This window comes from Calypte anna, chromosome 28, assembly GCF_003957555.1.
Source record: "Calypte anna isolate BGI_N300 chromosome 28, bCalAnn1_v1.p, whole genome shotgun sequence".
NCBI lineage: Eukaryota > Metazoa > Chordata > Aves > Apodiformes > Trochilidae > Calypte > Calypte anna.
Window position 1 is genome coordinate 5,232,737 of NC_044273.1, and position 27,838 is coordinate 5,260,574.

Genomic DNA, 27,838 nt, shown 5'->3' on the forward strand with positions numbered 1-27,838 from the left:
CTGAGGGAGCGCGAGCGCGCGGCGGGGGGGGGCCGGGCCGGGGGCGGCCGTTGCGCAGCTCGGGAGAGCGGGGGGGGGGGGGACGGGACGGGACGGGGGGGACGGCGAGAGGATCGACCGCCCGCAGCCCCGCACCCGCCACCTGCCACCGCTGCCGCCGCCGGAGGGAAGAGCCGGGCGCGGCCCCGGATACCGCCGAGGAGCCGCCGCCATGAACAGCGTGGGAGGCGCCGATGAGATCGGGTGAGGGGAGGCACCGGGGCGGGAGGGGTCCGGCCCCCTTTTTCTCCTCAGGGGAGGCCCGCACCGTGGCTTTCCCGCCGCCGGGGGGGTTGCGGGGAGCCTTCCCGTGCCCGCTGTCCGCCGCCGGGCCTGTCCGCCATGCTGGGCCCCTGCGGAGCAGGAGGGGTTTGCCCCCCCCCCGCCCCCCCAGCCTCACGTGACCGGCCCGCGCCGGGCTGCGGCGGCAGGTGCGCGCGCCAAGGTCACCCGCGCGCTTCCCGCCATGGGGGGTGCGGGGTGCGCGGTGCGGGGCGCGAAGCCTCCGCTCCCCCCGGGCCCCGGCGGGGTCAGACACGGCCCCGGGGCTTCGTTCCCGTGACTCATCAGGGCCGGGGCGCACACAGACTCTTCCCGGGGGAAACGGCGGCACAAAGGCGGCAAACACAACCCCCCCCTCCCCTTCCCGTCCTCACCCCCACACCCTCCCCGCTTCCGCCCCAAACCCGCTGGTTTTATTTTCAAGTGTTTCTTCAAACTGGGGAAGACCCAGGGCTGCGGGTCCTGAGGTGTGTGTGTGTGTGTGTGGTGCTGTTCTCCTTCAGTGCTCCGTTCTGCAGCCTGGCGGCATTTAAAGCACTGTGGGCTTGGCACAAAGAAATAATAACAATAATAATAATAAAAATAATAAAAGTGGCTGCTCAGCTTTCACTGCGAGTTCTGGCACGGGGCATTCACATCATAACCCGTCACCTCTTTTGAAACTCGACACGAAGCAGTGTGTTCCCTCGCTGTCTCCAGCAGGCAGTAAGCTGATTATTTACTGTGCCTGCCCTTAATTTGGGAACTCGTGAAAACCTGAGGGGCAGGACAGCCGGTTGAATATAACGTGTTGCTGCATATTGCACGAGGTTTGTTTAAATCTGTGTATTTCCCTCTGAAAAGATTGTTATTTGGGCTTTAATTACTGTATAGTGCCTTGTGAGAGGGCTGAGGAGCCCTGTGCTGCTGCCCTGGAAGTTTAGGTGGGTGCAGGCTGGGAGTTTTTTGGTAAATACTGTCAGTTTTCCTCCAGAAGAGGCCTGGAGCTCACTCCCAGTTGCAGACTGCTTAGATTTAGGTCCTTCTGTGTTGTAATAAGATTTAAAAGATTGGATTTCCATCGTGGTTGATTTTTATTCGTTTTCCTCCTCCAACAAAAGCTCTCAAACAGAGGTGAAAGCAAGAGACCAAGCTGTGGTTTAGTCAGCTGCCTGGAGTCGAGTGAAGGAAGTTCTGCTTGAGATGTGTCTCAAGAGGAAGTTGTGAATTTAACCCTTTTTCTCAGCAGAGATTTTAAGTTAAAAGCCCAGGAAAGCTGCAGGCCTGGCAGCTGGGTGGATGTGAGTGAGCAGGGGCCTGTGGTACTTTTGCATTTAGTTCTTGGGACTGTTGTGGATGAAAGAAAGGAAAAGGAAAGGAAAGGAAAGAACTGGAGGGCAGCAGCAGCTCCACAACAGCTCCTTGGGGCTGTGATAAGAGAAACAATGGATGGCAGTGAATCTGATTAATTGACCTAGGCACAGAATTGGTGCTTTTCTTGAGCTGTAACACTTTTAAGATGACCTGTGCATGCTTTCCTGCTCGTTGTGGGGTGAGCTGCTTCAGGGGCAGATACATTTGTGGTAGAAAAGAATAAATCAACAAGGAGAATTCAGTCAGGGAACAGTTGAAGGGGAACAGGTGGGTTTGTGAAGCTTGGTTAAAGCTTACAAAATGTGCTTTGCCTTGTGGAGAGTCATTAGTGCAGTTCCCAGTCCAGGCCCAAGGAGTTGTTGGGGGCTTCCCTCAGCAGGAGGGAAGGGACTGGAGCTGAGTGCTGGGTGTTCCCTGCTGGGGAATCCCTGGAGTTTGGGCTGGGGATGGAGGGCAAAGTCCTGACACTGTAAGCACACAGCTTGGTGGAGATTGGGTCTTGAGGAGGGTGCAGCCTCCTTCTGATGGCATCGTTTGAATAAATCCCAGCCCATAAGATGAACAAGTTCTGGAGGAGGCAGCACGTGTGGGGCTGGAAAAACAGGCTGGTGAGAGGGAAGCTGAGCAGAGGGGATGAATGCTCCCCTCCCAGTTACTTCATCCAGCTCTCCTGCCCCTGGCAGCTGCCTCCTGCCAGGCTCCCTCGGGATCTGAGGGTCAGAACTCCTCCCTTTGCTCAGGGAATTCAGTTCCAGGGGCAGTCTCAGGCCGGGACAGTCCTGGTTTTGGCATCCTGTAGCAGGCAGAGAAAGAGGCTGTGACATTTCCATACAGGTGCTGGAGGTGGCCTTAGGCAACCCTGCTTTTTTATTTCTTTCAGTGTGTGTAGGGTGACTACAAATAATTCATGATGGAATTGGAAGGTGTCAGTGAGCAGTAAGTGCAGGAAGTCCTTCCCTGCAGGTAGCTTGGTGTTGTGTCAGAACACAGCTGCTATTTCTAGACAGACCTTGTACAGATTGATCTTGTATCTCAAGCTATCAAATTTAGTTAAATAAATCAATCTCAAAATACAGCTGGCTGAGAGAATGCAGCTAACAGCCAGTCGTGGGCCATCAGAACTTTATTTAGAACAGAACATTAGATCAATTCAGTGTTTTCTTTGCTGTTGGGATATAAAATTATTCCCTTATAGAACTTTCAGTGAAAATACAGCTGGTTTCTTTCTGCAGAAGCTGCTCCTGAAAAAAGCAGGTGAGAGGAAGTTTTTCTGTGAGGAGAACCTCAGGTCTGTGTCAGTGCATGAATTCCCAGCCCCAGCTGGGCTGTGCTCAGCTCTGGCTGAGGGCAGGGAGAAGACAAAGCAGAACATGGCTTCTCTTTTTGAGGACTGATAACAGGACCAGGGCTCCTCCCCAGATAAACTCCCAGCATTTGTCTGTGCAGGCCTGTAAAAAACTCAAACCCTTTGAGCTGCTGCTTCCTGAGAAGGGCCAAACGTGTAGATGGCTTTCAGGGAACCCCTCATTGAGCACTGAACGACTCTGTGTGGAAGTTTTGTCACACCCTGGAGCTGATAAAGAGTTGCACAGCAGGCAGCCTGGCATCTCCCTGCTGGGCCCGGCCCAGCACCTTGGCGTGCCCTGACACGAGGTGGGACAGCTTTGGGTGCTCCTGTCAGAAGAGGAGTTGATTCGGGCTTGTTTTAACCATGGAGTTTAGGTGGGGGTTTAATTCAGGGGTTTAGTTTCTCATCTGTTTCCAGAGCTGTCTGAACCGGATTGTAGGATGGTTTCACAAGCAGCTGCCCAATCAGTGCTACACTGTTAATTAGTGTCTGTCTCACAGGTTTGTCTTCTGTCCTGGGCTGGAACTTGGTGGTTCTGCTTTTGCTTTCATTTAACTAGAGATCATGGCAGACAGAAGGTTCTGAGGGGGTTTTCTAGGTGAGCAAGGAAGTAGCACATAAAAGCAGTGTGTGAAGGTGGTGGTCTGGTTGTGTGGGTGGTTTGGGTTTTTGTTTTGTTGTTTTAATCAGCAGCTTAAGAGCTTTTCTTTCCAAGGACAGTACTTGGAGGAAGCCTGAGGGCTGACTTGAGCTTTTTTGATCTGAGGATGGAAAAACTTGTCTTCTTTCTGTTGTACCCAGCCATGCAGCTGGAGAGCAAGTGCAGACATTTCAGGTGATGCCTGAATCCAGCCATCCAGCATTCCTCCCATGGAGCTGGGTCCTTTCAGCTGGCATTCCCATTGGGATTCATCTTCTGGTACCTGGCATTTGGCCACATCATCCCAGGGCAGAGCCACTCACATTGCTTGTTCTTTGTGCCTTGGTAAGAAATACTTTCAAGCCCTGGCGTTGTTCACAGAACCAGGGTAACAACTAGTTGGGAAACTTAAGAGCCTGCTGGTATTTTTTCTGCAGTCCCTGTCAGGGCAGGCTGCAGCAGCTGTGTGTTAGTGTGATCTGGAGAGGAGTTTTTTAACTTATCCCTTACCTGTCTGGCAGCATTCAGTGGTAGGTAGCAGATGGCTGTAGGAGGGTCCAACTGTTCTTTGAACTTGGGTTTGGAGGCCTGATGCAAGACTCTGCACACCTCTTGATCCTTAATCAGGGATTAAAGCAGCTAATGAGATGGACTGGGGTATTTAAACCAGGATGTCTGCTTTTCTGTCGGTTTGTTTTATCTCAGAAGTTTGGGATTTTGTTTTCATCCTTAAATTGGAACTGCAGGGACCCTGCAGCTGTTTTCTTCTGTTGCTAAGAGAAGTTCTGTGAGTGACTTTGAACCAGTGATCCTCGACAGGAATCCAGACATCCCATTTTAATTGGGGGGTGGGGATTAACGAGGTAGAATGGCTTTATAATGGTGTTCTTGGGTCACTTTTGAAATTCTGCTGATGCTTCATCCATATTTTTCTGAATTGTGAAATGTTCCATGCTGGAACTCCTGTCTGCCCCAGCAGAGCAGGTAAATGTCCTTTGTGTGATGTGTGGTGGTGTTTTCCCTCCTGGCTATTACAGTCATTTCTCAAAGTGACACTTTAAGGAGTTTAGAGGAAACAAGGCTTTTCAGATACTTTTGTCTTCTCTTTGTTACACGGATACTTTTTATTCTTTTATGCCAGCTTACTGTCCTCTGCTTGTGGCACACAAAATGGATCCTTCAGTTTTATGCAAATCTTCAGGAAACAGAAGGTGATTGTCACAAAGAATAGTGAATTCTAGCAAGGAAGGAGTGTTGTGGGGTGTTCTGGGGGCCTCTGCAGACTAGCCAGCTCCTGCCTTAAAGGAGCCAGAGCATCTGGTGTGCAGCCCCCTAAAACTGCTGTGTGCTTCATTTGCAGGAAACTCTTTGTGGGTGGCTTGGACTGGAGCACAACACAAGGTAAGGGATGGACTGGACATAGTGGGCAGCAAAACAAGGAGCAGATGCACAGAGTTCTGGTTGGGAAGGTGGGGATGAGATCTTGCTGCTCTCTTCTGTTAATGACTGGAGCTTTCTGCAGAGAGAGTTCAGATATGTGTCAATCACTTCTGGGTTTGTAATTTCTGTCAGAAATTGGTAGTGAAGTGTTTGTCTGCTCAGAAGATGACTTTTGTCATTGCTTTGTTGTCATGCTCCTTCTGTGAGTGAAACAAAGCAGAGTGTCCCCTTTGTTTAGAGGAAGTAGAACTGATCCATTTTCCAAAGATGAGTTTGAAGCTGGTTGCTTATCTTTGTCTCACACCTGCAAACACAGCCTCCCAACATTAGTACATGGTTCTAGTTAATATCTGCTTTCTTCTTTAACAGAAACTCTTCGTGGCTACTTCTCCCAGTATGGAGAAGTCGTAGACTGTGTAATAATGAAAGACAAAACAACAAACCAGTCCCGAGGATTTGGATTTGTCAAATTTAAAGATCCCAACTGTGTGGGGACAGTGCTGGCCAGCAGACCTCATACGTTAGATGGCCGAAACGTGAGTTGCTGTGGGCTTTGGGCTGGGTTTCTGCTTCCCAACTTTCTATTGCAGACTCTTTAAAACCTGGCTTTTCATTTGCAGACTGGACAGTGTAAAAATGACCTGATCATTTGCTTTAATGATTTATTGTGAGCTTGAAGTCTGTGATTTGTGTCACATTGTAGAAGCTGTGGTGTGAGGGGGTGGATTTCAGCAGTTCTGTGTTCAGCTGCCGTGAGTGTGGCTTTTAGAACAATATTCTGCTTGCTGAGCTCTGACCAAACTGGAACTTCTTCCAGATTGATCCAAAGCCATGTACACCTAGGGGGATGCAGCCAGAAAGGACACGACCGAAGGAAGGATGGGTAAGGAAAGATACTTGATGTATCCCTCTTGCTTTCCAAGTTTTGGCTTCATCTTCTAGCAGTTTAATTGAATTCACTCTGATTCTATCCGTGGTTCAAAATCAGCAGGCAGTGTGCAGGCCTTGAGTGTAAATTTGATTTCTAACAACTGGCTTCTCCTTGGGTTGGCCAGGGCAGGGCTGCAGGTACAGGGCAGTGTTAATGAACATTTGTGTTTGCACTGAACTCTGCTTCTGGGGGTGGTGTTTTCTTAAACTCTTAGCAGTGCTTTAGCTGAGAGTTCTTCAGATCTTGGAACAAGTGTCTGGAAGTGCACTCAGAGGACTGGTAGGCTTTTCCAGCCTGCTTCACACCCTGCAGGTTGTTAGGATTTCATTAGAAAATGAGTAAATGGCCTCAGTCCCTGCTTCTCTCTGATCTTCTGAAGAGCAGGGACTGGGATAAAACTGTGAGCACTAAATGGAGCTCTGAACCTGCCCTTGCTTCTCTTCAATGAGCAGGAGACTTCCAGCCTGGAATTGGCTCCCCCTCAACCTGCCAGAGCCCATTGTTCATGCTTATGTGTAAAATCATAGAAGCAGCCAACTTTATTGTCCCTCTGATTGATTTATTTTTCTTTTTTTATTTCTTCCTTGATTTAGCAGAAAGGATCCAGGAGTGATAACAATAAATCAAATAAGATTTTTGTTGGTGGGATTCCTCATAACTGTGGCGAGACAGAGCTCAGGGAATACTTCAAGAAGTTCGGAGTGGTGAGTCATTCAGCAGGATGGCAGAGAGCTCTGGGCTGCAAGATGCTTTCCTCCCTCCTGCCTTTTCTCAGATTTTGTCAAGCTGTCAGATTTTGGGTTAATTTAGACAAACTGCTGCAGGGGATGTATTGAAGCAGTTTGTGATAAACTGGAGTAAACGTTCATCATCTTGAAATGGATCTTGCTGTTTGTCAGAGTTTGTTGCTGTGACATGTGCCTGCCTTTGCTGCTTCTGTCTCCTCTTGTTCAAGTCTACCTGATGCATTATTCTGTTCCCTTTTGCAAAAACTCCTGAACTCCTAAGCTGAGCTGGCTGAAGAATAATTAATGGTGGGGTTTGTTTATGGCTTGCAGCTTCCTGATTGAAATTGTTTTGTGAATTTTTTTCTGGGGGGGAGGAACAGGGCAGACTTGAGTGAGCTTGTGTCCAGGATCCTTGTCTGCAACTAGAAGTTAGATTTTGTAGCCTCCCCTCTTTATTTCAGTGGCAGCAGTGGCTTTTAAATCATCATCTGGGCCCAGCTGGGTTCTGTTGTCCCTGCAGCCTCCTTTCTAGAGACAAACTACTCCTCCTGTTATGAACCTGGTGCTAATTCAGTTCATAACTTCAGACTGGAAAAACTGTTCAATTCTGACTTGTTTGTTGTCTAGTTAGTTCTAGTTTCCCAGTTATCCCAGCTCTCATTGCCTCTTTGTGATGGTAAACTGCTGACCCAAACTGCTTCAACTCAGCTGTGAATCAGTTGAAAAAACTTAGGTTGCCTGAGTTAAGTTCAGGACTGTGCCAGTGGATATGAACTTGCCATCCTTGAGTGGCATTTAGTGTATTTCTGTGATCATTGAGTTTTTGGAAAAAAGACCATTTCTTTTTACTCTCAGGTTTCCAGTGGTTAAGTTTATCAGCAGTGCTGTATTTCAGATTTGGTTAAGATGAGTTTTAAAAGCTTGGAAGGCACTGGCTAACAACTGTTTCCTTACTTTGAAAGGCTGCAGTAGAGTTGTAAATAAAAATGGGGAAGCATTTTGCACAGCTGGGGAGCAGAGCAAGTTCTAAAGGTTCTTCCTCACAGATTTGTGACTTTCCAGTTCTGACCTCTGGGTGCCCTGGGAGAGCCAGGGGGTTGTGTTCCACCAGAGGGAGAGAGAAAACAACAGCCAGGAGGTGGGAGTGCCTTTAAAAATAAGTGGTAGAACTTTAGCAGTAGTCCAGAAATGAGAGTGTCTGCAGCATTCCTAATGAGTTACCTTTGGAAGAGAGGCTCTTGGGCAGGTTTTGTAGCTACAGAGTGAAGAGACAAAAGCAGGAACTGGTGTTGAGGCATGAAATTGCTTGGTGAAGCAGAGCAGGGGGAAGGAGGGGGCCATGGAGGAGAGATCTGGCACTGCCACATTGCATGAGCCCCACATGGGGACAAACCTCAGCTGTCAGTGTCCAGCAGGATTTATTCAAGTGAGTGTACATGTGTAATAACATGAAAAGCTTGGTATGGAGCTGTGAAAGGGGAGATTGTGTTGGGCTTTGAGCTCGTTGAGGGGATTCTAGCAAAAATAATCCTAAGTTTAGCCTGAAGACAAAGATGTGGTTCCACGAGATCACACGTGTTCTGCAACTGCTTTTCTGCATCTGAGAAATGCAGAAAAATGAGAAAATGCTGAGAAATGTAAAGGCTTTCAGCTGCTTCAGTGCTGCCCTGGACATGAGTGCTGCACCTCTGCTTTTGTTTAAGTTGGAGCTGACAGTGATGCTTATAGTGAAAAAAATGATTCTGATCATCAGGCACTTAGGGCTTTATTGTAATGCTCTTTAAAGCATCCATTTGGAGCTGGCACTCTGTGCCACACTGATGCTCAAGTAATTTATAGAGAAGCCATGCAAATTCTTAAATGTGTTTGGAATTAAAGCTGCTTTTCATGCCCAGAGTGAGAAATGTCTAAAACCAGAAAAAGTAATCTCTTAAGAAGCTACTCTGATGAATGGGATGCTGAACACCAGAAACCTTAGGGGTTTTTTTTTTGTAGGCTGCAGGGTGGGTATAAACCCTGCAGCAACCTTAATGCTAGATTAAAATGTTAAGTGTGATGAGACCTTAAAAAAAACCCCAAACCAACACAAAACAGCACAAATGAACTGAGGCTTTTCTTCAGCTCCAGTGAAGAGCACTATTCCCAGTTTGTTTGTGCTGCTGGTAGGACAGGCTGGTATTGATGGCTGTGTGGGGTGCTGAATTGTGCTTTGTGGCTGGGGTGTGGGGAGCCAGCCTGCAGGAGCTGCTCCTGACACTCCCCTGGTAGCACCGTTGGTAGAATTTCCCTTCTCTCTTCCAGGTCACTGAAGTTGTAATGATCTATGACGCAGAGAAACAGAGGCCCCGAGGTAAAGGCTGATCTAGTTTGTCCTTGAAATTTCTTCATACTCTCCTATAGTCAGATGGCAAACTATTTCACACCATCAGAAAAGGTAGACTTTTTTTTTTTTTTATGTTGCCTCAGGAAAAAGAATAATTCACTGGGCAAATACCACTTCAAGTCTAGACTCTTCATCTACAGCTTTAGTTGGTACCTGTGCATTTTAAGTCAGGTGTTTCATGTTCATTTATGGGGTTTTTTTTGCTAGGGTTTTTTTGTTTTGTTTTTTTTTCTTCAGTTGAAGGAAATTTTGATTTTTGAGCCCCTCCTGAGGCTCAAGGTACTGTTGGGTGGGGGGAGCAGACTTCCCTCCTCTTCACATGAAAGGTATGTTGGTGTCTGATTGCATGGGGGGCACTCCAGTTCAGAGGATGTCTGAACGTGAGCTGAGAGCAGAATCCATCCATGGTATGCTTTTTGTTTTGGTGAAATGGCTTCACTTAATATAAAACTAAAACACTTCTTAAAACACACAAAATCACTCTGAAATTTACATACTTTGATTGGGATGTGTAATCTCTGTGTGTGCTAGACTGCTTTTCAAACCAAACCAAACCCCTGGCAGTTCCTCTGTTAAATCAAGCTGGTGACCTTTGGTCAAAATATGAAGCAAGTTTCATGTCATCCACCTTCCATTACATCTCCCATTACATCTCTCCTTGACAATGAAGAGGCAATATTATTTTAAAAGTGTGAAGCTTAGTTACCCTGACCACCCTGCAGCATGTTGGACATGCTAGAGAATAGTTTGCCATCTGAACTTTCATTTCTCTTCTGACTCATTATTAAGAAATATATTCTTCACTTCATATTTATTAAGCTGTTAAGTCTTAGTTTTATTTTTAATTTAGACATACATCCTTAGTAACATATTTAAGTGTTTCATAGTAAAGTATGGTAATGTTAAGTAAGTTCTATTTTTTTTTCTTCTTTTTTTCTTTTCTCTCTGTGAATTGTTTGACTGTGATTAACGATATCTCTTTAGATTTCTTCTCTCTAGGTGATAATTTATCACAGAGGTACAGGCCAGTTCCACAGTCAGAGGAGGGACGGGCTTTGTCTTTTATTGGAGTGTAAACGAAGTTTCAATATATTTGTTTTTTTGTTTTCTTGCTTTTGCTCTCTTAATCTTCTTTCAACAGATCTTTCATTTAAGCAGAACATAAATTAATCTATTTAAATATCCTGAAGCATCTGATTTTAAACAGAGGAGGCAGTGGTGACAAAGATACAGGCATCCGAGTAGAATTTGTGGCTGAGGTTCTGAAACATTTCAGTAGTTATTTTATCATCTAATATCTTTATTTAATCCCAGCCTTGCAGCCTCTGAGCTGTACTAAAACATCATGCCTCGTTTGGATTAATCCTGGTTGCAATTAATGGCTTATCTGCTTAAAGCTACACTAAAAAAACCTGTAAAAAGAGAGAGCTTCTGGTTCTCTTCCTAGGTGGGAGCTTAAAGCAGAAGTGAGATGTGCAGCACTGGTTTGGGTACCCATCTGCCTCCAGCCATTGGGCAGATGTTCTGCAGCATACTTTCTCCTTTTTAACTCTTCTGACTTCCTAACTAGTGGTCCTCAGTCCTCTTGCTCTGGCTTCCCTTTCTGTCCTGTTGCATTCTTCCTGTGGTCAGGTAACCAAACTCTTCACAGTCTGTGTTCAGTGCTCCTACCTCCCTGAGTGCATTTTTCTCTTCCTGCTCCATGTCCTGTTTTACAGAGCACACCTCAGCCTGTGCACTTCTGCTTTAGTGTGACACTGAAGTGATTTCAGAATTCAGCAGGCCAGTTCACTGCCACGTTTTACTTGGATCAGTATGAATTTTAGCTCCTTCCCTCAACTCGACCTTCCTGGCAGCCTGATCCCTTCCTGCATGCCATTTTCCTAGCTTGCTGGTAGGAGAAGGGAACACCTCACACCATTACTAATCCCTGGAGCGTTCCTTCAGCTTCTCAGGAGGATCTCAGGGAGTGTCAGAGGTTCAGTGATGCCCTTGAGGAGCCAGCTGCCTGGCTTGGAGTGTCCTCTGTGCTCCCTGCCACCCCCCACCTAATCCTGTCAGCTCTCCTGCAGGAGCTGCTCCAAGGGTCTGAGTCCCAGCTCTGGGTGCAGCCAGGCTGTTACATCTTTGTTGCAGTCTGCTTCTGCTGTCTGTTCCTGGCTGAAGCAGCAGCTGTGAAGTCACTGACAGGTTCTTGCTGTGTTTGTTCTTTTCCTCCCCTTCCCTGCTCCAGTCAGGAGTCTGCTTGGGTTCCTGCTCAGTCCTCAGTAAAGTCCTGTCCTTCAAAAAACAAAGCTTCTGGATGAAGGACTCTGTCACTTGGGCTGTATTTAACATTTCATGTCCTTGGGATTTTGCTGTGTGTTGTGTGAGAATTTCATCACTCTTCTGATCTTGTGATGTTTGGCCCTTTTCAGCCCCTTTTGATTTTTTATTATTTCTTCACTGGCTTCCTCAGTGACCTCTTGATCTCCTTCCTTCTCCCCCTCCAAACCCCATCCCTCTGCCACTCTTCCCCTCCTTCAGTGGTCTTGGACTCACCTCAAACCAGTGGCCTTCCTGTCTAGATGCTCTCCATAGCTTTTCTTTCCTGTGCCTTTTAGATAAAGGCTGTGATACTCAAGATGTGATTTAAATACAAACACTTTTGGCTCTAATACTTAGATTTTCCCTAGTTAACCTCAGACAAATATATTGTGATGAAATCCTGCTCTCAGTTTTGAGGCTGCTTTCATCACAGGTCAACAAAACTTCGTTTATACTGCCAGTCTCTTGTGTGTGGGAAATGCTAAGTTTTTTCCTTTTTATTTTAAGTTTATTTTAGTGATGTCTTTTGCTCTTGTTGCTGACAGCAGAATTTGACCTGCTGGAATCTATTTTGGCCTGTATCTTTGTGTATTTTTTTTTATATATATATAAACTTTCTCTACAATAGGCCTCTTTGGGCTTACCCAACAGAGTTGGATAAGCTCAGAGAGACACTGACTGTCCTAGATCCTGTATTTCTGTTAACGCTTTAGAGCAATATATGGCTGCTGTCAGCACTAGCTGCAAAGCAAAATGCAAACCAAGGGGGAAATCTTGGGTTTCAGAAAAGCAGAACTGCATCCATGTTCCATGTGCTTTTTGATGCTGCACCTCATTTTTCTTTCTAATTTTTTTTTTATTGCTCTACCCTCAGCTAATCTGAAGAATGGCACAATTATACTGCATGTCTTCCGACCTTTCCCTGGGACTGGGTTGTTACACCAGCAGCCAGTGGTTGATGGCATGAACCAGCCTCTGTGTTCTCTGCAATTAACCACTATTTTGCCACTCTCTCGGCAGTATCAGCAGCTACAACCTGAGTGCAGTGGTTCTCAAAGTCTCACCTCAAAAAAGCATCCTAAGTCCTGGGGTTCTGCCTCATTTCCAGGCATCAGGTGCTCCCCTGGGGCCCTTTGGAAGCTGCTGGATTCACTGCCACCATCGAGGGCAAAGGAGAGGGAATGAGCCACCCTTGGGGTCTGGAGCAGTTAGCAACATCCTGGGTGAAAGGGGGGAATTGCAAAGCACAGGGTAGATTTTCCAAGAGAAAAGCAGCAAGAAGTACAAGAACTCAACCAGCTGAAGGGACGTGGTGGTGTAAGCAGCCCTGCCCTGTCTTTGGCAGGACCTGTAAGGTGTGGAGAACTTGAGAACCTCTGATCTAGGTTGTTAGTTTCTGAAGCTTCTCATTCATCCATGGAGTGGTAAAATTTGTCATGCTTTAACAGCTACATTTCAAAGACAACTTTTTATTTTCTACGGAAAATAATTCCCTAATTGGAAGAGGGGGTAAGGGCTGGGAGGAAGTTGCTTTGCAGCTTTGGGGAACAGGGACAATAACAGGTTTTCCTTGGGAACCTAGTCTGAATCAAAAGATGGGAGCAGCAACGTTGCTTGACTTGATTCTGCTGTCCCACGAGTATTTTGTTTTTAATCATGTGGTGCAGTTGTGTTTATGACTAAACTGGCACTTTTTTCCATTTCCTGGTAGGTGGTTTAGGCATAAAATCAAATTAGAGGATAGTGAAGGAGCTCAGTTTGTAAGTTGCATGTGTGGAGCCGAGATGAGGCGTTCACTGCCCAGCCACTGGGGAATGCCCACTGCAATTCTCTCAAGATTGACTCTTTTTGTTTTTTTTTCTTTTGGGAAAAATTTAACACAAGTCTTGGTTATCTGAAACCCCTGCTTGAACCCTTGGTCCGCCCCTAATACTGTTCATCATCCTGTTTTGTGTCACAACACCCTGCTACCTTGATTCACTCTTCGTCGTTGGCTAGGTTTTGGATTTATTACTTTCGAGGACGAACAATCAGTGGACCAGGCTGTCAACATGCATTTTCACGACATCATGGGCAAAAAAGTGTGTAGTTGTAGTTTTATTTTACCTTAAGAAAGAACCAAGTCTTGGGCAACTAGCAATTTCACTGGTGACTAAAAACCCCACTGCTGCAGTTAGGGGGGGAGAACGGCTGCGTCCAGGTCCGAGGCTTTTACCCATGAAGGTGGGGAAAGTCTTGGGAGTTTGCTGGAAGAGCAGAGGAAAAGCAGCTTAGTTGGTGGCTTAGCTGTGGAAGGGAGAGAGATCTGGGAAGCCTGAGAACTTAGGCTGGGGGCTGGTTTGTTTTGGGCAAGGTCTTGTGCTGACAGACCTGGGGGGCTGCTCTGGCTGTGCATCGCTTCCTTACACCGACTGCCTCGTCTGGAGCACTGCTGAGCTGCAAGGGTAGAGGTTGAGTCCTCCTCCAGCTGGTTAAAAATCAGAATCCCAATGAAATCTGAGTTGTTCAAGGCTTGGTTTAAGATACCACTCCTTCAGATGTGCATTTGATACTCAAATTTAGAGGTGGTGTGAGACGATCTGCTTTGAATGATCTTAAGCTTGAAAAGAAAAAGGGAAGGAAAAAACCCCAAACATCATGAAGGATTGGTTTTTTTAAAAAATTGGGTCACTTACTGTGAAACTTTGATACAAACCCACGTACTCTATATAGTATTTAACCACAATGCAGTTAAGTGACCTCTGGTTGTTTCATCTTCATACTGTGTTGTCAGCAAATGGGTGTTGGATAGGGAGGAGTTCTTCAGGCTTGCTTTGATGTAATTCAGCAAGGAACATGTTTGTACCTGTGGAAAAAAAACCTAAAAGCAAAGTAAATTCTTGCAGGACACCCAAGTTTTATACAGAGGAAAGAGTAAGTTCTTAAAGAAAAATTAACCACAGGCAATTCAGTTAAATTGAGAGTCCTTGCAGCCTTAGAGGATCTCCACAGGTTTTAGAGTCAAGATTGAAATGCTAACCTTAGAGCAGGTTTCAGGGGAACACAGCAGCTCTGTCACTTTCCTTAAGTTACTGCACTGCCTGATTTTATGTTGTCTTTTCAAGCCTCTCTGTGGTGGGATTTCCTAAGCAGTTCCTTAGCCAGCAGGGGAGGTGTTGGGGTTTTTTTGCATATCAGTGGAATTTGGGTTGGTTAGCAGCATCTCATGCATTTTATTCCTACTTGCTTGAGGGGTGGGCTGGTTTCCTGATCATGAGAATGAAGCAAATGAAGAAGTGTGCTGGAGTAATCAAGAACATCAGTGCATGTCCTTGATTCCTGGGATCTGCCTCTCCTGAGCAGCTGAGCACTCCTCTTTGGGAGCAGCCAGTGACAGATGTGGGATGAATTATCTGGGGTGTATCCTGGGCACATCCCCCAAGCTTTCCTTCCAGTTGCCTTACACTGATGTGAGGGCTCCTATCAGGGAGCAGCATGCTGGATGGAGAGGAGCAAAGGATCCAAGGTCTGGGAAAGCCCTGGGGGGGCCTTTGCAGTGTCCCTGCTCTTGTGCTGGTGCTCAGAAGTCAGGGCTAATTCAGAGCTCTCTGTTTCCCAAACTAAATAATTTTTTTTTTCCTTTCAATGATATAAAAATATGCAGAGCTTTTTTTCAGCCAGGAGCTGTGGAGATGCCTCATTTCTTGGTGCAAGCTGGGCTTTAGGCAGGTGTAGAACTGTAACCTTGGTGCTGGCAATAATGCACAGGGATTTTTCAGTCCTCAGCTTGGCAGCTCAGCACTTCCAAATGAGCACTGAAAAATTAATGGGATTCTTCCTCCTAGATTAATGAACTCCAGGTACTCCACTCTCTGCCTGCTTTAAAAAAAGAAATGGTATCTGTCTTTTTGGTAATTAAAAAGGTATTGCTGCAAAGAACCCATATGTTGTTGAAAGGAAAAAAAAATTAAAATTGCAAGAAGGACTCTGCTTTTGTAAGCAATAACCCAATTCCCTCAAGGCAAATGTGTTAAGACTCATTAATTTGAGTCCTTTGAAAAATTCCCTTGGTTCCTCTCTGGAAGGGCCTTCAGCTGACAGAGATTTGGTTACTGTCATGTCAAATGTCCTTGGGGCATCTGCAGCAGGGGGGGGTTGGGGGGGCTTTGTCCTTGCCTTGTGCCTGTTTCCTGTTTGTTCTCTGACATGAATGGTTTTTAAGACATGGCAGGAAGAATTCTGAATACTTTTATTTTCCATACTACTCAGGCCCATTGATGATTGAGATTTATTTTCTTTGTACTCTGGCACCCATTAAAATTAATCATAAAATAAAAAAAGACTTTAATTCAGCATGCACGAGTGCTGAGAGTGTTTCATTAAATCAGAAACTGGATTTTTTTGAGAGGTTTATGTTGAATGTGCAGCTTATTTTAAGTAGGTCAAATGCACTTATTTGATGGCTTGGAACACTAGGACATTTTATCTTGGAAGAAAATAAGTTAAGCACTGGAGCTTACTAATTTTAAAAACAGGAGGGCTTTTGTCACTGACTTAACACAGTATGAAGATTTGCTTCTTATTGACTCAACTGTCCATTTTTATTACTTGCATGTTTGTTTACTTTTTTGTTAGATGTAATGTAAGATTCTCTTATCACATCCATTCCCTCTGACATTGTTTGAGTTAATTGAGATTCTTTAAGCGTTAGCCTGGGGAAGGTAAGTCTTTATCTTCCATTAGACATTTAAATAAAATCTTAAGTTTTTAAAAAGAAACAAACAAACCACAAAAAAACCAACAAAAGAAACGTGTGTTTCTCAGGTATGAGCTGAAATTGCAGTTAGCTGGGGTGGGTTTAAACTGTAACTTCCAAATGAACCCCAAACCTGTTTGAATGGTTAAAGCATTAGTACCCTTTTTCAGAGCAGACTCTTTACTCAAACTTCTTTTGTTTTTTTCCACTGAAAGATGTAACCTTTGTAACTCCTGCCTTTACTGTGAAATCAGTCTGTAAGCCTTTCAAAGACCATGTGTTTTTTTAAGTGAAGAGCAGCTGTAAGAGGGTACTGCTGTTTTAAGGTTAAAGCCAATGAACTGTGCTGAACCAGAAGTGATTTGTAGGGTGCCTTTTACTGGAAATCCCTCAGCAGCAGGACTTGTAATGCCTTACCATCACATCTGTTGTACCTGAGAAACATTTTAAATTACTGGCCTTAAGTTTAATAATTTTAAGTACTTAGACATAAGTCATAAGATGCTAAGTGTAGTCTTAAGTGTAATTAAGGGTGTGTGTGAAGGGAAAAGGGGGGTGTCCTGACCTGCACCAGCTCTCCTAAATGTTGACTCTGTTTGTTTAGGTGGAGGTGAAGCGTGCAGAGCCTCGGGATAGCAAAAGCCAAACTCCTGGGCCTCCTGGTGCCAGTCAGTGGGGAAGCAGGATCATGCCAAGTGCTGCCAATGGCTGGGCAGGTCAGCCCCCTCCCACCTGGCAACAAGGATATGGCCCTCAAGGTACTGACTGCTCCTGGCACTGCTTGCTGGTAACACAGTGTTCCTGGCTACTGGCACCATTCCCAAGCCTATCGGGGCTGGGGCTGGGCTGGATCAGAGAGCAGAGCTGAAAACCCACACGTCAGGCCTTCTCAGCTCTGTTGAGATGGTTCTTTCACTTCTTTTCCCCCCCAAAATCCCCTTGTTTCTGAAATCCCTGAAATTGTGCCGAGTCCAGCAGGTGTCCCAGGCAGTGCCTCACCTCTTCGGGCTGGTTCTGCTCTGCCTCTCCCCAGACTGAGCCCACATGGGTTTTGGTAACATGGAGGAGGTGTTGGGAAAGCTCAGAGCCTCAGGTTGTGACTCTGGCTGTGGGACTGTGTCCTGTGCAAGGCAAAGGTTTTGTTGAATAGGGGGTTTCAGGGATGAGGCAGTTCCAGAGGAAGTTGTGAGTGAAATTTGAAAGGGATGAGGGAAAACCAGATGGTCTTTGGGTTTTATTGCTTAATGGAGCCTGGAAAAATAACAAGCAGCCATGGGGCCAGCTGCATAGCATTTCCTTGGTTACCTTGAGCCCTTCAGGGCTGGAAGGAGCAGCCCTGTGTGTTGGGTTTGATGGCCACAACCTCCCCCCAGGCTTCTGAAAGAAGATAAATTCACCAGGTTCACCCACAGCCAGGTTTGATAACTGGTGGAGAAATGTGGTGGAATAATTGAGTTGCATTTGACAGAAGAGAACTTGCTGGAGATGAGATGAGAGATTTTCACCTGGGGGGCTGAAGGCAGTGTCAGTGCTGCAGCTCTTGCCACAAGAGGTGGGAGCTCAGTGGAGGGTGCTGATTAACTTGAAAGACATTCTGCACACATGTGCTGCTCTGCAGCTCTGCACGTGGAGGGGCTGGATTATTTTCCACGTGGTTATTTGTAGAGAAAATGATATCTGATCTGCTGGGAAGATGAATGTGCAACATCAATGCATTTATCTTTCCATCTCAACGCTGCAACCAGTGCAGAAGGTGCTGGTTTTATGGGTCAGAAACTTCAGAAATAACTCAGATAAACTTGGAAGTTTATTAACAATGCTTTGGCTGTCTGGTCTGCCCTGATTCCAGGGGTTTTGTTCTTTAGTGCAGTTCCCTGCACTTGATACACTCCTAGTTCCTGCACACCTCATCTGATTTGGGAGCTCCTGGCTCTTCTGTCTCTCACTTGCTGAATGATTCAGTCTTTCCACAATTGCTTATTTAGAAGTAGCCCAAGATTAGTTCTTGGACCATAAAAATGGATCTGTAACACTGGAGGATACCCAGTCTATCCCAGAGCAATTTCAGCTCTCTTCAAATCATCCCTGTCTCAGAGTACAGAGCTTCAGTGCATGTGTAAGTTGCTTTTTTGTTCTGTTTTTAGGGATGTGGGTGCCAGCTGGACAAGCAATTGGTAAGTACATTAGATGGGACCAATTCTAAAAGACAAATCCTCCTGAGCCAGGGTGCTGTGTCTTTCAGGCTCCACGGTGATTTGTGGGTTTCTGGAGTATTTAACCTACATTTAAAAGCTTGATTGAATTTGTCCTGAAAGAAGGAAGGAAGGAGAAGATGGTGTATTCCTGACAAATCAGTAATGGGAGCTGACACACATCCTGCTGCTGCCAGCCCTGCTAAGTTGTTATCAAGGAATTACATTCTAAACAGCAATTATTTACAGCAGGGCTGCTTGGAGGACAGATATTTCCCCAAGTTAAGAATTCATAGAAAGCTGAGACTGCAACTGTGATGTATCCAACAGCTTTACCCCATCTAGAGGATGCTGACTTAAGCAGCAGCTTCTCATTATTAAGCTCCTTGATTGTGTTTCTCTTAATTTTCTAGGTGGATATGGACCACCTCCTCCAGGAAGAGGAGCTCCTCCACCACCACCACCATTTACCTCATACATAGTCTCTACACCTCCTGGAGGGTTCCCTCCTCCACAAGGATTCCCACAGGGCTATGGCACCCCTCCACCATTTAGTAAGTGACCTCCAGGAGCTGGAAAACACTGTCAGCAGGTTCAGGTTTCAGCTTTTGTTCCTGGACTTGAATCTTCTCTCCCCAAATTTCATCTATCCTTGGATGTTTTGCCCAAATTGTATGCTCTGAGCTGTAATTATTTTTGTCAGTGGGTTGGGTTGGTTTTTTCTTGGGTGCAGTAATCTTCTGTTATGTTCTTTAGTCTAAATCTGTGTTGCTAAACAAATTGGGATTTATTGTGTGGCCTTATTACAACATCTGAGAGAAAAGTTAGAGATTACTGCCTGGTGACCTGGGCTAGACACAGCCTGGGATTTTCAGAGAAGCTTAAGGAATTAAGGTCAAAACTGGCATTGGAAATGTAAATAGGATTTTAATACCCACCCCCTCAGGCCACTTTCTGAAAAATCTAGTCACAAACCTGATTTAAAAAAGAAGCTGGATAATAACACCCAGTTATGTGGAGCTGCTTGGTCTGCTATGGGGAAATCATTTGTTTGGGGTATTTTAGTTCCCTCCCAAGAGCTGTAGTGTGGCTTCCTCCTCATGGAGCTCCTGTGAGCTCAGTCTGCTTTATCCCCTGAAGCCAGGCAGGACTTTGGGGTGGTGTTTATTTGCATCTCTTCTCATGCATTCTGCTTCCTCACCTTTCAGGTTTTGGTTATGGTGCTCCACCTCCTCCACCTGACCAGTTTGCCCCACCTGGAGTCCCCCCTCCACCTGCCACTCCAGGGGCAGCACCACTAGCTTTTCCACCACCACCACCACCATCTCAAGCAACTCAGGACATGAGCAAACCCCCAACTGCTCAGCCAGAATTCCCTTATAGTCAGTTTGGTAAGTAACTGCCTAAAATAAACTCAGCTTGATCCTCCTCTCCCCTTCCTGCTTTTCTTTCATACTTGGGTAGAAAGTCAGTGTTCAGAAACAGTTTGCTAATGCTTCAGGCACTTCTCTCCAGTGAGACTTCCAGCTCTCAAGTGATCCTTAAATCATGCAGTATTCCAGCCAGAGGGGATTTTCTTCAACAACTCTAAAGCACTGTGTAAGCTGTGAAATAGTCTGAGAGATTTGTGCACTGGTAGGGAGTGAAGTTACTGATTTGCACTCTCCCTGAATCTGTAGTTAAAAAAAAAGTAATTCTCCAATAGCCTCACAGAGCTTGTAGTAAACTTCTTTGTGTGGCTGACTTTGATCAGTTTGCAGAAGAGACCTGGAAGAAGGAGAACAACACTGAGAGGCAAGCAGGGCAGGGGGTGAGAATCCAAGCTGGGTGCTTTCTTCCTTCCCCCTCTTCCTTTCCTCTCTCGGTCCATGTGTGGTTCTGTCTGAAGTGTGTAAAGCTGAACTCTGCAGTGAGGGAGCTGCTGACAGGAGGCCTGGATCTAACAAGGTTTCAGCCAGGCAGACAGCACTACAGAAAAAAAAACCCCAAACCAACCAACCAGAAATCACTTGTTAGACAAGTTCTTGTGCTCCTCCCTGCAGCTGCTGAGGGGGAGTTCTCACTGCTCAGCCCTGGGCTGGAGCTCTAACACTTTGTACAGTGATTTCAGTCACTGGCTGAAGTTCCAGAAGTGTAAAACACTCTGAAGGAGGATTGGCCTTTCAGGTGTGTTTATAAAGCAAGCAGATGTTCTCATGCTGAGCAATTTGAAGTGTTTTTCAGTTGGTTTGTTCTGGGCAGAGTTGCTTTCATGGAAAGCTTTGTCCTTATGACTGAAGAAGAAGTTTTTCTTGTTTTGCCAGAACTTGTCTCTTTGCAGAGTTTTTAAAGGGAATCCTGCTGGATAAAACACCAATCTCTGCACAGTCATTCAGTGGGAATCCAGCTTTTAGGATGTGTTAGGAGTTCAGGGAGAATCTTGTTTTCCAGCAGTGTGGAAAACTGGGAAGGAAAGATGCTGATGTTGTCAGTCTGTCAGGAATGCTGGGTAGGGAAGGACAAAATGTGTAGTGCTGCATTTTGAGGAAGGAAACTTAATTTTAGTTGTCTAAGCCACAACTGCAGATAGGTTTTCTGCCTCAAGAGTGCTTTTCCAGCCCAAAAGCTGTCAGGAGTGCAAGTGCCAAGAGGGAGAGAGGTATTTAATATGCTGCAGCACCACAGAACCATCCCCCTGTTCATAAAGCTATGTGTAAAATCATGTAAACTTCTTTTTTTTCAAGAGCTTCAGGACCTCCTGTGACTGCAGAGCAGCTGTAACACCAGGCACTCTGCCTGCTCTGCAGCTGGGTGCAGAAATGCAGCAAGCTGATGGCTTTGAAGAGTCTCTGAGTTACCAGTTTGGCCACTTCAGAGTTTCCCTGGCTTGACAGCACCTTAAATGTTCAGAGCCAGGAGGAACATGAGCACCAGTGAATGGAACAGCAGATTTCTCTCTGCACAGGGCTCGGGGGGGTTCATCACCCTGGTCTCCTCATTTCTCACTAGGGCTGGGTTCCTATTCTCAAGACCCTTCAGGCTTCGGGCCAGTACTTTGTTTACACTCTTATGGTCAGGCTGAGCAGTGAGGAGGAGCCTAGGTAGGTGGTGCCTCTTTACAACCAATGCTTGGGGGGGTTCTTGCAGGGTTCCTGTCCAGAGGGTGGGGGGAAGAGTGTGGATCAGGTGGAAGGAAGGGCAGTGCAGTTCTCTGTCTTCAGGAGCTGGCTGAGGGGTGAGGGGGGCTGCTGCTTGCTCCCCAGGCTGCTCTGAGGCTTCATCCTCTGCACTCCAGGTTCCTGAGCAGGGCAGGAAAACCCCTCACTCAGCTCAGAGCCCTCCCAAACAGGGGTGACCTGCAGGGTGCTGGGGTGAGCTGAGCTGCAGCAGGAATTGGAGAAGGGGGGTGGGGAAGAGCAGATGTACTGAAATGTCTGGCTGTTCAGGTTTCCTTTGGGATAAACAAGTGAAGAGCTCTGGTTTCCACCACTTCAAGTGGTAATGCTGCAGTGTACAGTGAGAAAAAACTTGATTTTTCTTTTTTTTTTCTTTATTCCAAGCCTCACCCCTTGGCAAACGATTAAATTGTATTCTTGGTCTCCTGCTTATCTCTGAAAAAAAAAAAAAAAAAAGACTGGATTAGCTTTCTGAGCTCAGAGAGAGCTGTGATAGATGTGTTTTAAGGCTCATTAGTGGTGGGAAGTCCTGAGAGACAAGCAGAGCTTGAAATTGAAATACTGAAGACACACTAAGAGACTTTGTTTTGGATTAAGAGAGTTAAACCTGCTCTAAGCTGGCACAGAGGGAAGCAGAACTGCAGAAATGGCCTCAGTCATTAGGATTCTAATCCCATCTTTCCTAGCCCAGCCTGGTGCCGAGGCCACTGGTACAATTAAGAATCATATTTAATTAAGGGACCTTCTATTAAATTTCTCAGTGTTCCCCATTTACATCTTGTCATCTTTCTTACATCTTCACTTTCACCTTCCTTACCCCCAAATTCTGCTTGCAGAATCCCAACCCTGTCCTTGGGCAGGGGCCGTGTTGCAGAGCAGGCAGGAGAAGTGTCGAGTGAGCACAGCAGCCTTTTGGGTGCAGAAATGGGAATTTTGGGGACAGATGGGGTGGGGAAGGTGGGAGGAGGGCTCTGGAGCCCTGACCACGGCTCCTCCTCAGCAGGGGAGAGAAGTCTTCTCCCCCAGCTGCAGGAGCCTCGGGTTTTGAAACAAATCTTTGGGGTTTTGAACTTGTGACAAACACACTGCAGGCTGCCCTGTCCAGCAGGGCTTGGGGGTGTCAGGGCTTGGGGGTGTCAGGGCTTGGGGGTGTCAGGGCTTGGGGAAAGGTCTCAGGTTTTGGGGAAAGGTCTCAGGTTTTGGGGAAAGGTGTTGACTCTTTGCAGGGACAGCTCTGGGCTGTGCAGGGTGCAGCAGCCACAGCCCTGCTGAGTTCTGCTTTGCCCCCTCAAGTTCCAGTTGACGTGTTTTGAACTGAGGATTCCTTGCAAGAGAGGCTGATGAGTTAATTAAAATAAACACGTGGGCAGCAATCATCTGTTGGTGGGAAGGGGATTTAAGGTTGACTTCTCCAGGGTGGTTTTTTCAGCCAAGTTTCCCCTCGGGGAAGCTGAAGCTACGAAGTTGGAGTTGAGGAGTTGCTGCCAGGCAGGTGCTGCAGTTCAGTACTGTGGGATTTCAGGAAACACTTCTGGCTGCCTCTCCATCTCTGCTGCACCCGACAGTGCTGATTTTTAGCCCATAATAAAAAGAAAATTAAAAAAATACAAAAATATTGGGATGGGCTGACAGCAAACTCACTTCCAGCTTCTGAACTGCCACTGCCAGCCTGGGCAGGGTCCCCTCAGGGGTCACAGCTGTTCCTGACCCCCAGACTTTTGGGGTTTTTGCCTGTTTCCTCTGCAGAGAAGGTTGATAACTGCAGCCCCTTCAAGCAGCTGCTCATCACCCCTGGGAGAGCGAGGGGTTTGGTGTGGGGCTGTGCACAGGGGAGCAGCACAGGGGTTGTGTCTGTGGGAGCTGACTCTGCCTTTTTCCCCTCTCCCCAGGGTATGGACAAGACTTGAGTGGTTTTGGACAAGGTTTCTCTGACCCCAGCCAGCAGCCCCCTCCCTACGGAGGCCCCTCGGTGCAGCCATCCAGTGGCCCCCCAGCAGGAGGCAGTGGTTTTGGACGAGGACAGAACCACAACGTGCAAGGATTTCACCCCTACAGGCGCTAGGAGGGCTGGCAATCAGGGAGTGCTGTCCACACAGGGATGTCTGGAACCAGCAGAACCCAGGAATCCCAGACTTCTGAACTTGTGACAATCACATACTTGATGGAAGAAAAACCTAACAACATTCTTCTTTTTGTTTTTTTTCTCGGGGGGTGGGGGAAGATGGCTTCTGAAGGCAAAGCTGTGGGTGTTTGGACTGCAGTTTTTAAATATTTTTCCTTTCTCTAACCCATCAGCACAAATAAAGAAAATGTCACTGGTTCAAACTACAGGGTTTTAAAAATGTCTTCAGCTTTAATTCAAAACTTCAGGTTTCTTTTTTTTGAAATTATTTTTCCTGAGCCTTTGTTTTACCTTATATTGTAAACTTTTATGTTTAAAAGAAAAAAAAAAATATATACATTTACAGATTGTGAAATTTTTAAGAGAAATTTTCTACTATGTATGCTGGCTTATTTTTTAATTTAAAACAGGGTTTCCGTTAGCACTGTTGGAAGTGAGGGCAAAGCTGCAACCCCCTTGCTCCTGACATTCGTGGTGGGGTGGATGGTTCAGAAACTCTGGGAGTTCAAAAGAAATCTACTGAGTGTATTTTGCTGTTTGTTACCTGCAGGTGCAGGAGGGAAGGAGGCAGGTGCAGACCTGCTGATGCACGGAGGCACTTCGGAAGCAGGGCTCCTGCTCTGGGCTTCAGACACTTTCCAGTCCTCTGTGGGTTTCCTTAGGGGTTAACGGAGGCCTTGTTGAGATGTAGATTTCCCTCAGGCAAAAGGTTTAGGTGCATTTTGCACTAACCAGTGATTACCCCTGGTTTGAATAAAGAGAAGTACATTTGGATTAGAAACACAAGCCTGTCTCCATCATTATTATTATTATTATTATTATTGATTTATGATGATTTATTTTGACAAAACCGGTGGATTTGTGTTTTTGTCAGAGATCCACAACTTGCAGCCCCTCCAGGACCCCCCTCACCCTTCCCTTCCCCCCCGTGTCCCTCTGGAGGTGACATTCCTGGTGACACCACCTGCCAGAACGTCCTCAGGGTTCCTGCTGCTCTCACTCTGCTCTCCACTTGCTGTCCCCCTCCTGGTTTTTTGGGGCTGTTTCTCAGGAATTGCTGAGAGCAGCAGAGGAGTGGGGCTGTGCCCTGGCTCTGCTGGAGCTTTGGGGGGTTTTCTGTCAAGCCAGCTGAGGAGCTGTGCTCAGCCTCTGGTGACACCGGGTGTTGTTGTCACCCATCCTTGGCACAGCCAGAGGGAACTGCTGTGTCCAAACCAAATCCCAACCAACCAAGGAGCCTTCTCCCAGGGGTTGGGCACTGCTGGGCTCCTTACCCCTCACCCAAAGCTCTCAGAAACACACAATTCTTCTCAAAAAGCTTTTTTTTATTTATTTTTTTTTCCCAGGAGCAGCTGTGGTGGTGGTGAGCACAATCCGAAATTCGGGATGTTTGGGTGTGCTGAGGTCACGGGGTGGCTCTTGGAAGGACTTTGATCCATTTTTGATCCAATGGATCCATTTGATCCATTTTTGTGTGTGTGTGTGTGTGGTTTGGACCCCCCCGGTTCCGCTGCCTGTGGCTCCTCTGGGCTCTGTCCCAGTGCCTTCATCCACCGGAGCTGCTCCTCTGCCTCCGCAGCAGGGAAAACGGGATCACAGCAAAGCAGGAGGCTCCCGGGGAGCCATCCCAGCTCCGCCACCTTTCCAGCCCAAGGTTTGGGAGATGGAGAGAGCTCCCCGGGGCCGGGAGGGTGTGAGGCGGCTGGAGAGCGATGTCCTGGGGACGGGATGGAGGCACCGCGGGTGACACCGGGGGGTGGCATTGTCACAGCTCCTGCCCCTGCTCCAACCTCTGCTGGGGAGCTGGAGCACTGAGAGATGGAGACATCTGCGGGTGATGGGCACCGTGCGGGTGATGGGGACCGTGCGGGTGATGGGGACCCGGGGTGCGGTGCGGAGCCGCGGGGTGGCTTTGGGATCCTTCGCTGCCACCGTTGGGTCCCACCCCGGTTCTACCGAACCTCCCCCGGCCCGTTCGGACCCGAACGCCCGGCACTGCGGCTCCTGCGGGGCGCGGCCCCTTTAAGCGCAGTGCGGGCGGAAGCGCGGGCAGAGGCCGCGGAACTTTCCGCCGCTTCCGCTTCCTCCCCCGCCGCTCTCGTGACATCCGCCGCTTCCGCCCCGCGCGCGGCCTTTTCCGCCCAGACCCGGCCAAGATGGTGGGGACGGGCGGGGGGACCGGCGGCTCCAATCGGGCTCCATCCTCCGCGGGGGGCAGCGGGACGGGGCCGGGGCTGCCGCTGGCAGAGAGGGCGGGGGGGGCTCTGCGCGGCGGGGCGGGGCGGGAACGGCGGCTCCGGGGCTTGGCTGCGGTTGTCCCCGCCGGGACGGGACGGGACGGAGCCGGGTCCGCGGGGCTGGGCCCAGCGGCGCTGAGGGGAGCGGGGGGATGCGGTGAAGGAACCGGGGGGTGCGGTGAGGGAACCGGGGGCTGTCGGGGCAGTTCAGCCCTCGCTGTGCGGGGAGCGGAGCGCGGGTCCTGACTCCCCCTTTCCCCCTCCGTGTCCCGGCTGCAGGCGGAGGTGGAGCAGAAGAAGAAGCGAACGTTCCGCAAGTTCACCTACAGAGGGGTGGACCTGGACCAGCTCCTCGACATGTCCTAGTGAGAGCGGGACGGGGCGGGGGGGGGGTGCGGGGTTTGGGGGGTTCTGCGGGTTTTTGGGGTGTTTGATGCCAGCGCTGTGCCCAGGGCTCAGTTCTGGGTCTGGATGCGCTCAAGGAGCGGGATGAGGGGAGAGTTTTGGGCTGCTCTGAACAGGAGCGTCCTGGAGATGCTGGGGGGTTGGGAGCATCTGGGGGTGCCGGGGCTGAGGAGGGGGGGTGCCGGCAGGAGGGGGGTGCCGGCAGGATGGGAACCGAGCTCGTCCCGGGGGTGCCCAGGGTCAGGACGAGGCTCAGGGGCACAAACCAGAAGATGGGAAAGTTCCCCCACGGGTGGATTCTGTGATCCCTGGGTGGGTAATCGCTGCCCGGGGGTGTCCCGGGGGATATCACTGCCCGGGGGCGTTCCGGGGTTGTCCCGGGGGGGTGAGGCCCCGGGGCTCAGCCCCTGCACCCCCGGCAGTGAGCAGCTGATGCAGTTGTACAGCGCTCGGCAGCGCCGGAGGCTGAACCGGGGGGCTGCGGCGCAAGCAGCACTCGCTGCTGAAACGTCTGCGGAAAGCCAAGAAGGAGGCCACCGCCCAATGGAGAAACCCGGTGGTGAAAACCCACCTGAGGACATGATCATCCTCCCCGAGATGGTGGGCAGCATGGTGGGCGTCTACAACGGCAAACCTTCACCAGGTGGAGAATCAAGGTGAGGGGGGGGACACGACACCTCCTGCTCCGTGCTGGGCCTTGGTACCGGTGTGGGTCGGGGGCTGGGGGTGGGGTGAGGGGGGTGAGGGGGTGTGGGGGTGATGCTCCTCCTGTCACAGCCGGGGTGGGAGGGTCAGGGATTCTGTTTGGAGGAGACCTGGCCCCTGAGGGTCCGTCCTGAGGGGTCTGGGGGCTTCACCGGGGGTCTGGTAACAAAACAAAGGAGCTTGAATGCGGTGTCCTGTGGGTGCTGCACGCACCTGCTGCCTGCTGGTCCTGGTACTGGGTGAAACGGGTCCTGGTACTGATCAGGTGGCTCCATGAAGCTTCCCTGGGGGTGGGATACCCACGGGGTGGTGTCACTGGTGGGATCAGAGGGCGTTTTCTGTCATGAAACCCAAACTGGAAGCACACAGAAACCCTTATGGCTCCTGTGGCCCTTCCTGGGGGGTCTGGGGGTCTCTGGAGGGGCCGGGGGGTTGTCCCCCACCCCCAGCACTGATGTCTCTCTCCCCCAGCCCGAGATGATTGGGCACTACCTGGGGGAGTTCTCCATCACCTACAAACCCGTGAAGCACCGGCAGGCCCGGGATCGGGGCCACCATCCTCCCGCTTCATCCCCCTCAAGTAACCGCGGGGGGAGCTCTGCAAATAAAGAACTTTCCTCCCCTCTGCCTCTGCTTCAGCGTCCTGGGGCTGCAGGGGGTGGGGGGGGACAAACCCCCTTCCATTTGCATCCGGATTTGCTGTTTTCCTGACAATTCCTTTGGTTTTGGTGCTCCTGTGTGGAGTGAAATTCCCTCTGAGTGGGATGGGGATTTGGGGAGGGGGCTTTTCCCAGGCCCTCAGGATTGTCCCCTCTCCTGGGGGCAGCTGCTGAGGA

General features: G+C 48.5%; 2 protein-coding genes across 4 annotated transcripts; both read left to right on the forward strand.

Moving 5' to 3' along the window:
- Positions 1-24,436, forward strand: DAZAP1 (DAZ associated protein 1). Of its 3 annotated transcripts, none has more exons than XM_030466530.1 (12): positions 106-243; positions 5,023-5,063; positions 5,472-5,638; positions 5,920-5,985; positions 6,627-6,737; positions 9,063-9,111; positions 13,450-13,532; positions 16,791-16,944; positions 18,331-18,360; positions 18,792-18,932; positions 19,587-19,769; positions 23,423-24,436. In XM_030466530.1, the coding sequence occupies exons 1-12, from the start codon at positions 212-214 to the stop codon at positions 23,593-23,595; spliced, it is 1,230 nt and encodes a 409-aa protein (XP_030322390.1). In that variant the 5' UTR covers positions 106-211; the 3' UTR covers positions 23,596-24,436. The 3 variants fall into 3 exon arrangements, with proteins under 3 accessions (XP_030322392.1, XP_030322390.1, XP_030322391.1); XM_030466531.1 differs by having other exon boundaries at positions 6,630-6,737; XM_030466532.1 differs by lacking the exon at positions 13,450-13,532 and having other exon boundaries at positions 1-243.
- A 1,213-nt stretch (positions 24,437-25,649) lies between these two features.
- Positions 25,650-27,625, forward strand: RPS15 (ribosomal protein S15). The gene is given in 9 exon segments (XM_030466533.1): positions 25,650-25,814; positions 26,172-26,257; positions 26,720-26,771; positions 26,773-26,869; positions 26,872-26,925; positions 26,928-26,953; positions 27,474-27,533; positions 27,535-27,557; positions 27,559-27,625. Coding segments are annotated over 9 exon segments (429 nt in total). The 5' UTR covers positions 25,650-25,811; the 3' UTR covers positions 27,587-27,625.
- Positions 27,626-27,838: the final 213 nt, after the last annotated feature.